The sequence below is a fragment of a genome, unplaced genomic scaffold (genome assembly GCF_019419815.1).
Source record: "Pyrus x bretschneideri cultivar Hongxiangsu unplaced genomic scaffold, Pyrus_bretschneideri_v1 Contig33, whole genome shotgun sequence".
In the NCBI taxonomy this organism is placed as follows: domain Eukaryota; kingdom Viridiplantae; phylum Streptophyta; class Magnoliopsida; order Rosales; family Rosaceae; genus Pyrus; species Pyrus x bretschneideri.
In genome coordinates this window covers 1583151-1594292 of record NW_025999646.1, presented here as the reverse complement: position 1 = coordinate 1594292, position 11142 = coordinate 1583151, and the positions used below count along the sequence as shown (strand labels likewise).

At 36.8% G+C, this 11142-nt stretch overlaps 2 protein-coding genes across 2 annotated transcripts; both read left to right on the top strand.

The window, feature by feature from the left end:
• Nucleotides 1-957: 957 nt before the first annotated feature.
• LOC103944136 lies at nucleotides 958-3180 on the top strand. Its single transcript, XM_009354547.3, has 4 exons — nucleotides 958-1393; nucleotides 2062-2141; nucleotides 2226-2284; nucleotides 2683-3180. The coding sequence occupies exons 1-4, from the start codon at nucleotides 1091-1093 to the stop codon at nucleotides 2985-2987; spliced, it is 747 nt and encodes a 248-aa protein (XP_009352822.2). The 5' UTR covers nucleotides 958-1090; the 3' UTR covers nucleotides 2988-3180.
• Nucleotides 3181-3959: 779 nt separating this feature from the next.
• On the top strand, nucleotides 3960-10900 carry LOC103944134 (apoptosis inhibitor 5-like protein API5). The gene is made up of 17 exons (XM_009354546.3): nucleotides 3960-4139; nucleotides 4240-4356; nucleotides 4473-4634; nucleotides 4906-5005; nucleotides 5105-5170; nucleotides 5451-5548; nucleotides 5636-5710; nucleotides 5985-6134; nucleotides 7157-7222; nucleotides 7319-7384; nucleotides 8075-8185; nucleotides 8669-8758; nucleotides 8845-8951; nucleotides 9377-9491; nucleotides 9576-9641; nucleotides 9731-9834; nucleotides 10274-10900. The coding sequence occupies exons 2-17, from the start codon at nucleotides 4270-4272 to the stop codon at nucleotides 10476-10478; spliced, it is 1668 nt and encodes a 555-aa protein (XP_009352821.1). The 5' UTR covers nucleotides 3960-4139; nucleotides 4240-4269; the 3' UTR covers nucleotides 10479-10900.
• The last annotated feature ends 242 nt before the right edge of the window (nucleotides 10901-11142 follow it).

Below are 11142 nucleotides of genomic sequence, written 5' to 3'. Positions count from 1 at the left end.
AGTTGGGAGTTCTTGACATCCACTCTCCAACTTGAGGGGGAGTGTTAGACAAATAAGGAATATGGTTGGAGTCCTTGTGTAATTGTATATAATATTATTATTGGAAGAATAAGCCGTCCTACAGCCGTCAATCCGTCCTACAGCCGTCCTACCTTGTCCTACCTACACACTAGCCGTCCTACAGCCGTCAAGCCGTCCTACAGCCGTCAAGCCGTCCTACAGCCGTCCTACCTTGTCCTACCTACACACTAGGACGGCTACCTTGTCCTCTATAGCCGTCCTACCTTGTCCTACCTACACACTAGGACGGCTACCTTGTCCTACCTACACATTTGTATCATGTATATATATCCTTGTAATCTTGTAGAGAAAGATAATGAAAAAATAAGCATTCTCTTCCATAAGCATTCTCTTCCATTTGCATTCTCTTTCATTTTTCCACATTCATGTATCAATAACAAATATAATTTTTAGCCTACATACCTTTTTCTACATAATATGAACAAACATATCAACATATTATCGACTATCCACTTATTATTTCTATTATTGATACTATCCATACTTCAAGTATAAAGTCCTCAAAATGCCAGTAGAAGTCTAAGAAGTAGATGACGATGTGTTAACTTCATTAGATAGTCAACAAGACACGTGGCAATTGCTTGAGCTTACTTGGGCGGAAGAGGATTCTCTTCGGATCTATTTTGTAGGAATCTTAGGAATTTCCACGTTTTAACCGTTTATCGTATATCGTACAATCATTTTACGTCAGGTACTATTTATGTTTAATTTTAAATAAAAAAATTAAATTACTTCTAACCGCATGATGCACGATGAATTAGTAAGATGTAAAGACCTCTATGATCTCCACCATTTGAATCGGGGATGAGATCCAACTCCTACCTGGGCTTACGCATCGAAACCTGTCGGCCCATCCACCGCCACTTCGTTCAGCTTCGACTCTTATTTGTATTTCTCGTCCCGACGAAGGTGTTTGATAAAAGTCCTGGATGTTTCTAGCTCTCCAGCAGCAATCACAATCCAAATTAGCTCTTTACTCCGAAGTCCGAGCACTTGAAAATCTTCTAAAATGCGAAGAGCTTCCAGGATCTTTACGCTTCCAGCTTCAAACCTCATCGGCCATTCTTCTTCTTCTGCTGGCGCTGTGCACAAACACTCCTTCACAACTCTGACCCTGCAACAAAATCGCCAAAACCCACAACAGCAATCGTTTCCGGGAGGATTTCTGAAATGGGGTTCGCTGGGTTTCTTCAGGGCTTCGAGTTTTGCTAATGGGTTCAATCCCTTGAAGGCTAAGCCGTTGGATTCCATTATTGATGTCGAGAGGGTGAAAGATCGCTCGGCCGAGGACATCGCTTCGGCTTGGGACGATGTAAGCCTCTCAGTTTCCTTGCTTTTCTGTGCCTCCAAATGTTACATTTTACTGTACAAGTTTAGTTTATCTGTGGTTTTTTGAACTGGGTTTTGCCTTCTTTTTCTTAATTTGATTGATTTGCTTTTCTTTCGATTAATTAGATTGTTGCAGAAGCTTGTTTCATTTGCTATAATATTCTATAATTTGATCGAATTGGTAAAAAAAGATAAGACTTTAAGCTTCTCAGTACTTGTAGCTGTAGAATTTCTTGCTTTGTCATAGCTTTAAAGTTTCGTTCTTGAAGATTTCAAGCTCACATTTTTGTTACTGTTTTTATTTTTTTTGGGATAATGTGATATTATTCTGAACTACTCTAACTTACCGGAGGAGGATTCGAACACGGGTGCAAGGAGATTCGAGCCACTACATTGTATCTATCTTGTCCCTTAATATGAATTGGCTGTGTGTTAAATCTAAGCTGTCTGCTGCTTGAGGCCACAGTGTTAAAGTCTTTTTCTAAACTGATTTTCATGATATCCTCATGAGCTAAAATTTACGCTTATCATGCATCATGTGCATTTGCGATTGATCTTGCTTATCATTTCTTTAGTGTCTCACTAGATGTGGCTTCCGTTGCAAGATTGTTTTCTAGTATCATTTATGTTTAGACGGGTTGTCTTTTATAGTTTCACCTAGGAAGAGGTCATATCGGTGCATCCATGAATGCAAAACTATATCACCTGTTGGAGCATAGAGCGGCAGATTGGTAATCAGTTTACGTAATGATTGTCTTCCTTTGCTTTCTTTCATCTTTCCGTTGTTTTAACTTTCAACTTGTTTATCATGGCAGCCGGTATTTTGTCATTCCCTTGTGGAGAGGAAATGGTTATACCACAATGTTTGCTCAAGGTTTGGCCTCTAGCCATTCTATTTACCACTCTTTCTAGTGATCACTTTAGCATGTCTTACATTCGCTACCAAACATTGTAAATGTTATGTAGAAGCAACAACGCGCCAGTATAGGACTACTTAACTTGCTTTTGTTAGTTTATGTCATTAATATGTCAAGAGTTATCTATGCCCATAGTTGATGTTGTCATTGCTCAATGCTGAGTGGCAACATCAAAGAAGAGCATAGGTGGGACCTCTCGAGACGAGTGACATTTTGCAATCTTGCATATCAGTAGAGAACTTGCTCATTAGATTATAAAATTAAAGAGTTTGAAGAAACTTTTTTCCAATTAAAATAACTAAACAGTTGGATAATGCCTTGTCGTATCAAGTTTTGATTCAAAACTCTCTTGCAGTACAGATGCCACACATGATTTTCACTGGTCTTGAAGATTACAAGGCGAGGGGAACTCAAGCTTCTCCCTACTTCGCTGTAACTTTCTACAACGAATTTGCAGAAAGCAAGGACATGGTGCTTATTCGAGGGGATGTCGTACTCCCCAGCAAACTCACTGACTCGGAGGCAAAATGGCTTGTGGAGACCACCCAATCATTTTATTTGAACGACATGAGGTATAAGCTGGTTGAACGGTTCAACAAACAAACACACGATTTTGAGTTCAAGGATGTCTTGCAAGCATTAGAAATGCCGATTCTGTGATTTCTCCTACGGAAAGAAATTTGTCTTACTAGCAGTGATAGAAGGAGCTTTGTCAATAAAGGAGGATTAATTTGATTTTTGCAAAAGGGTGTTGTACTTGTGAGAAATCCCCATAGGGGATACCATGTTTCATACTGATTTGTGCCTTGAATTTTGTGAGAATTGTTTTAACAAAGCCTAGTATTGAAGTTCACGTAAATTGTCATGATTATACATGGTGGATAAATTTGTCCAAAAAAAAATACATGGTGGAGAAACTTGGAGCAATAATTTCTTAACTTTGGCCTAATCGGAGCGTTGGTCCATGAACTAAAAATTCGTAAGTATTGGTTTCTGAACTTGTTATAATGTGGGGCAATGGTCATTTTGTCAACTTTATTAGAATTTTCATCCATTTTTTGTTCCTTTAAATCTTTTATTTTGGATGAAAGTTCTACGAAGTTAGCCAAAAAAACCATTGCTCTGCATTATAATAAGTTTAGAGGCCAATATTCATGGATTTTTAGTTCAGATACCAAAACTCGATTTGAGCTACAGTTCAAGGATGATTGCTCAAATTACCTCTTCATGGTGTTAGTCAAAAGAGGTTGATTTTCGCACAAAAATAAACTTTAGCTCAAATCTAAGGGCCAAAAATAGAAAGGGGCGTGCAGAAGGGAAAGAGATGTGCAAAAGTTTTTTTCCTGATCAAAACTATCTCATTTACATATTGTATGAAACAAATTGTAGTGAATCATGCAATTAACAAAGTTCAATAGCCATGTTGATTAGATGAGGAAAATAAACTTAATATTTGAACGGACTCAATTTCTCAAAAACTTCATATACAAGTTTTCAACTCGTTTGCAAGAAAACGGACATGCTGTAAGAGCATCTTTAGATGTTCATTCGTTAGGAGTAAGACGGTGCGTTTTGAGCATTAGGAGAAACGCTGTTTTTTGCTTTCTCGGTGAGAAGCCCAAAAGGGCCCGACGAGACGTCGTCGTATGACTACAAAGTAAACGGCATAGAGGGGAAGCTCGGCCCCCGTCTTTTTCCCTTCCCCATCAAACCCTCTCTTCGTCGTTCGTCTTCTTCTTCGTTTTCTTCTTCTTCTTCTTCGGTCACTCTCTCTCTCTACTTTCTCTCTCTACACTCCAGAGCCAAAAACCAGTAAGCTCTCTTTCGAATTCCAAAATAATAACTATGAAATTTCGAATACCTTTGCGTAATATAATAATAGTTCAATTTTTTGTTCCAAATTTCGCCTCAGCTTCTTCAGAGAGCCAGAAGAGCAGCTTCAATGGCTGACCCCTCCGACGAGGCCAATCACATCGAGAAGCTTTACGAGTTCGGCGAACGACTGAACGAGTCCAAGGAGAAGTCCCAGGTGCCCCACGCCCCGCCAATTTCCTTCCAGCATCCTTTCATATTTTATACTTTTTGAAATTTTGGTTTCTAGGGTTTTAATGTTTTGCGATTTTTGTTTGTTTGTTTGTAATTCAGAATGTTAAGGATTACCAGGGGATTATCAATGCGGCCAAGACCAGTGTCAAGGCCAAGCAGCTGGCTGCCCAGCTTATTCCGAGGTTCTTCAAGTTCTTCCCCGAACTTTCGCAGCCCGCCATCGATACGCACCTCGATTTGATTGAAGAAGAAGAGCTCGGGGTTAGTTCATATCTGTATACCCAGTCGTGATTACTTGCACTCATTGCATTTTTTGATGCCCTAGCTATATTTGGTAACTGGAGAATTGTTGAGTTTTTATTTATTTATGGAAGAGTTAGATCCCTGTCGAAAAAGTTTATGTCTTGAATTAGTTTGTTGTGACATTTGAAGCAATTTATAACATGCCTTTGCATGTTATTCTTATTTGGGGTCTTGCTGGTTTTAATATTCAGTTCAACTATTTAGTTCGGATCATCAATGTAATGTGCAGGTACGAGTACAAGCTATTCGGGGCCTTCCCTTGTTCTGCAAGGATACGCCTGAACATATTGCGAAAATTGTAGACATTCTTGTGCAGCTCCTTGCATCTGGTAATTTTTTTTGTTTCCATTCTTTGTTGGGAATTGTGATTCTGGGAGTATGGTGGTTGTGTTATACGAGTGATGTTGGCCTTTGTTGATGCTTTTTAGAGGAATTTGTGGAGCGTGATGCTGTGCATAAAGCACTTATGGCTCTTTTGAGGCAAGATGTTAAAGGTATATTTGTGATCTTCAAACTAACTGATGGTGAATCATCATAGATTATACGTTTAGTACAAATTAACTGTTAGGGCATGATTACAAATTAACTGATGTATGATTACATCAGATTTTAAGTTGGCATTTTTATTTATAAGTAAATATGTTTATGTGTACAAATGTACACATTTTATGCAGATTTATGTGTTTTTACTAGCCTTAAGTTCAACACCTGATACATCTTGGATCATTGAAATCTATCTCTTTCATAAAGTATTTCATCTTCTTCTATGCACAGCTTCTTTGACAGCATTATTCAAGCACATTGGGAGTGTTGATGAACCAAGCACAGATGAGTTCATTCGGGAGAAGGTTTTAAGCTTCATTAGAGATAAGGTGAGAAGACCACTTTGTCGAATGTCCAATACGATTATTATCATGTATCTCTTAAGATAACTGGATGTTGAATGATCAAAATTGTAGGTATTTCCTATTAAAGCTGAGCTTTTGAAGCCTCAGGAAGAGATGGAAAGGCATATTACTGATTTGGTAAAAAAGGTATGTACATGAATGCTGTGCCAATTGTCTTCATGCGCATGTTTATTTAGAGTCTTGGAACTGTGTACTTAAGTTCCTATGAATGTATTATTTTGAAGTGTGGCATGATGCTCTGTCGCATCTATTTAGTAAATTTATAGGCTGTTCTCTTCCCCTCATGTTACCTTTAGTTAAAAGAAAAACCATGGGCATTTATAATTATTATCTCTTCAATTTTATTTTACTTTTCTGTTGAAAGGTTGTATATGACTTATACAATTGAGTTCAATTGCAGAGTCTGGAAGATGTGACTGGTGCCGAGTTTAGAATGTTTATGGACTTCTTAAAAAGTTTGAGCATATTTGGGGAGAAAGCGCCTGCTGAACGCATGAAAGAACTTATTGGAATTATTGAAGGACAAGCTGATTTAGATGCCCAATTCAATGTAAGCACTTGTTTTATTGTGTTGATTTAAGGGTAAAGAATAGAAGCTTCTGACCAAGCTGAATATACAAAATGTACTCACGATGAGTAATGCAGAAATAAGCGTTTTTGATATTGCTCTGTTATTTCATAAGATGCTTGCATTTATTTTATCATCATTATATCTGATGCATTGACTTTGTGTTTTGATTACTATTTTATGATTGTATCATACCTGAACCAATATCAACCCATGAGTGTTGAATATATATATATGAGTATATACTGTATAGTAATGTTGATGATTACTTTTTTCCGGCTTGGTTTAGCTCCTTGGAAGTTTTTTTTTTTGGTTGCTAATTTTATTTATTCTTGGGTGACATCGTATGGAATTAATCTTCTGTTAAAGAATTTGGCCAAGCTAAGATGAGGCTCTTCATTTGTTGTGCTTAGCGTAGTCATTTGATTCAATGTGTATGTAGTTCTTATTCTTGAGACTTCTTACCAGCTTTCTCATCATAATATTGACTGCATGCTCAAGATTTGTTAAGTGATAAGTTTGTGTACTTTTCCCTTTTTCATTGGGATGAGCAACAAATCTGTCAATGGTAAACAGGCGAAGCTTTACTTAGTTATCTAGTATTCATAGGATCCCATTAGACCTGTAATCAAACCAGTAGATTAACAGGTGGTTTTTGGGGCTGGGGTAGTCTACTAGTATTTGTTTTTCAAGATATATAGATTCATCGGAAGCTTGATATCTATCAGTTTCTTAAAGTATCAGGTATCTATAACCATGCATGTTGTAGGCTTGAAAGTTTGAGTTAGAATATTATTTCAAATTATAATGACCACCAGTGTCTTGTTAACGTAAGCCACCCTTAGATATGATATTGTCCATTTAGGCTAGAAGGAAACAAAAGTGACGCTGTTGGAAAAGATGCTTCCACAATGTATATTCTGCTTCCTCTTTTAATATCAATGTATTCATTTTAATCACTATGGTTCTTTCGGTAACTTAACAACAAAATGGTTGGGATGCAGGTTTCAGATGCTGATCATATTGATAGGTTGATATCCTGCCTATTCATGGCTCTGCCATTTGTTGTGGTATGGCCTCTAATTATCATAGATTTTTCCTTGTGCTTTTGATGTGTATATTTCTGGGAATCAAGTACCAACCATGTTTATTCATATTTCATATAGAGGGGTGCGTCAAGCAGCAAATTCCTAAATTATCTGGACAAACACATCCTTCCTGTTTCGGACAAGGTAACATCATCATTTCCACTGAATTGGTATATTATCCTAGTATGCATGTCAAGTTTCTTGGTAATCTGAAGAGTTTTATTTCTATATAGTTCCATAAATTGAGCCAGTATTGGCCAAAACAAATGAAAATGTTTAGATTTTTCTTACAAACTGATATATATAATTAAACATTGGGATAGAATATTTTTCTATATATTTGTTTCCTTGATTGGTTTTTGTATGAAATGTTCCATCGGAATCTGGGATGATTTATCCTTTCTGCTATTGGTCTCCTAATCTTGTTTTATTTCTTTTTCTTGACTCAACTACTCAATTACTAAAGCAGTGTTTAGATCAAATAGTTGATGTCTTTATTTCCATATGAATCCAGAAGTTTTTCTAGGTTGTAAGTAGTCATACTTTCTTCGCACTTGTCTACATTGTTATGAGGACTCTGAGAAATGATCATTACATTCTGAAATGAAAACAAGGACAATATGGAATATAGGATTAAGTAAATAGCATGGGGAGTGCGGTACATGCAAGCCTTTTATTGATGATAAAAATAAAGTTTTAAATTCATTTCAATTTTATCTGTTTCTTTCTATGACTGTGACAATATTTATATTATGCTGTGCTTTCTTTATAGTGTTTTATTGTAATGGGAAAGATTGTCAGATTCTTATTCAAACTACGTTTTTTTTTTGTCAGCTTCCTGATGAAAGAAGGCTAGATTTGCTCAAAGCCCTTGCAGAAGTTTCACCTTTCACAGCACCACAAGATTCTCGTCAGATCCTTCCTTCTGTTGTTCAGTTGTTAAAGGTACAATTTTTTTAATCGGTAATGACATCAGTTTGTATATTCAAAATTATCGGATGATTGGACTATGTGTGTGAAGATCCGACCTTTAAAATACTCTCCACTATTGCAGTCGGTGTTTATAAATGTAAATGCCTAATGCGAGGTGTTTAAATTCTGACAAGATGAAAAACAAGCCTTTTGGGACTCAAGTTATTAATTAAAAATTATTTAAATATGTATTATTTGTATTAATTATTATTCAACAGTAATAGTCAATTTCAGACCTTGTAATATTCATTTATTACAAGGTGCATTGCTGTGAGGTGAACCTCAATTGCACCTTAAAAAACTTATTAGAATTGATGTATTCACATTCAGTGTTTGGACAGTATCAGCTTTTTTATTTGTTTCAGGTCTGGATAACAAGCCATTTTGAGTCATTTTTTTTGGTTTATTATCTTGTTGCAAGTTAACTCACATTTTTATTCTATTTTTTCCTTGCAGAAAAACATGCCTCGGAGAAAGACCGGGGATGAGTTTAACTTCACTTATGTAGAATGCTTATTGTACACGTTTCACCATCTTGCTCACAAGGTAATTTGATTTCCAGTCAACCTCCCTTGTCAATACTACTATGAATAAACATTGTTTTGTGCTTACTTGATTTCTTTACCATATAGGTTCCTAATGCTACTAACAGTCTATGCGGTTACAAGATAGTGACTGGGCAACCATCAGATAGACTTGGTGAGGACTTTTCAGAGCAATATAAGGAGTTTACTGAGAGGTTGGTCTTTCTTTTTCCCTGTTTTTCTCCTTGTATATTTTATTACTTATTCTAGTTTATAGAATGAAGTACCACATGAGTGTATATGTAGGAATCAAAATATGCCGAATAACTCATGCTCTTCTAAATCCTAGGTCTTCCTGTTCCTTCATCTGGCTTATATTATCCTCTTTTCTTGTCAATATGCATCCAATATACTTAGCCCTTAACTCCGGTTGTGAAATGGGGGTGTTTTTTCGTAAGAGAGGTTGAGGCTGGTTAAAGCTTATGCTGAGGGTAGTAGCCCCCATATCAAGGAGAAGTCTATGGCTGAAATTGAAGACTTGCAAATTACTGATATCTGATAAATTTCTCTGAAAAGTGGAGAATCAAGTGGCCACACCTCTATAAGACTATAACTGGAAATATTATGATTGACTCTGCAGGTTGAGTTACGTTGAGGAGCTAACTAGGGCCACCATGAAGAAATTAACACAGGGAATGGCTGAAAAGAACAAAGCGATGGCAGCTGCAAAATCTGACGAAGCAAAGGATACCATTGTGAGTTAATTTCATGGTCATTTCACAGTTTTGTGAACCGTTTCTGTTAGCAGTTATCTTAAACAATGATTTTATGGTGCACAGAAAACTGAAAAGCAGAATACTACAACTGGGTTGCGAACCTGCAATAACATATTGGCAATGACAAAGGTGAGGGCAACCGTTTGAGAATTTTGGATGGATGATCATTTTTTCATGATCTTTTAGAACTGATGTTTAAATGATTTGAAACAATGTAGACTCTACATTCAAAAACACCCTCATTCATTGGAGACAAGAGCATCAACCTGTCTTGGAAAGAAGCAACAAAACCCGCTGTGCCCTCTAGTACACCTGTTGCAGGGTAAGAGTAAAATTCTTGAACCTATATTTTGTTTTTTTGTGTTATACTCTCATTGGTTTGAAGAATAGTTTTTGATTTATGTGATGTCAGACTTTTGGCGTCATTAGTTCAACATACATTTTCCTCAATTGCTTGTGCAAAGAATAAAGTGCGCAGTTCATTTATTTCAATTTTGTGGCTCGGAGAAAAAAAACTCAAAACACCTAATTCTTTTAGTCACAATCTTGAATTTTAACAGACATCTATACTTGTCAATATTTTCGCACTTCCTGACCATTTGTATATCCGTAGACATCTACATTTAAAAGCTTAGTCTTTATCCATACGAGATGCACCTTGAATCTTGAAAGGAAGGTATAACATGCTGTGAAATCAACATTTTTATCCTATTGCATAGTTAAAGGATCCATTCTTATATGGTTTAAACCTACTGGTGCAGAGCAAAACGACCTGCTAATTTTTCCAATGGATCCGGAAATACGCCTTCAAAAAAGGGGCGTGGTGGCGGATTACAAAATCAGCTTGTTAATAGAGCATTTGAAGGTTTATCTCAAGGTGGAAGAAGCGGGGGAAGGAGCGGCGGTGGTGGAAGGAGCAGAGGCAGAGGGTGGGGTGGACGTGGAAGGGGAAGGGGTTACAGATAGCTGCACCGTGAGACAACTTTGGGAAATCACGATGGTGAGAGAGACATGGATGCGCCCCAGGAAAACGCAGATGAGTACGTGATGTGCTGAATTCCTCTCTATGAAACGAGTTAGAAACAAGTTTTGTTTCATCGAGCAAGCTGATTATAATGTAGATTCGTTGTTGATTAACGCTACTTATTATGTTCGTCTGGAGCTTTGTCTAACAAGAATGGGGCGACCGGATTAACGCTCTGAGTATTTCCATCTGTCGTCGAAAAAATATGCAGGGTTCCGAGACAGCTCCGGGAATCTATCCGTGCGTTGGTGAATGTATGCTTTCAGTGGATTTATAATACTGCTAGTTTGACTTTGTTTTTATCATTGAATGTTATGAATTTATAAGGACTCATACTGACTGATGGAAATTGCTTCTTTTGCCATTTTTAAGTTTTGCCAATTACCTCTTTACTTTCTCCTTATATATATAGAGGGTTCGTTTGGAAACGTTTTGAAAATAACTGGAGTTTTTTAAGAAAATAATTTTGGTTCCAAAAACATTATTAATAAAAACGTTTTCAGATATTTTAATAGCATTTTCAAATGCGTTAATAAAAGTTTGTTCAAATATGCGATATATTGTTGATTGAAATCGTTGAAGATTTAAAAGGTTGTTGCGAACTTA

Coding starts and splice junctions, on each gene's coding strand:
- LOC103944136 (XM_009354547.3), top strand. CDS start 1,091: ATGCGAAGAGCTTCCAGGATCTTTACGCTTCCAGCTTCAAACCTCATC. Junction 1,394..2,061: donor TCGCTTCGGCTTGGGACGAT/GTAAGCCTCTCA, acceptor TGTCTTTTATAG/TTTCACCTAGGAAGAGGTCA. Junction 2,142..2,225: donor GAGCATAGAGCGGCAGATTG/GTAATCAGTTTA, acceptor TTATCATGGCAG/CCGGTATTTTGTCATTCCCT.
- LOC103944134 (XM_009354546.3), top strand. CDS start 4,270: ATGGCTGACCCCTCCGACGAGGCCAATCACATCGAGAAGCTTTACGAG. Junction 5,711..5,984: donor TTACTGATTTGGTAAAAAAG/GTATGTACATGA, acceptor GTTCAATTGCAG/AGTCTGGAAGATGTGACTGG. Junction 8,186..8,668: donor CTGTTGTTCAGTTGTTAAAG/GTACAATTTTTT, acceptor TTTTCCTTGCAG/AAAAACATGCCTCGGAGAAA.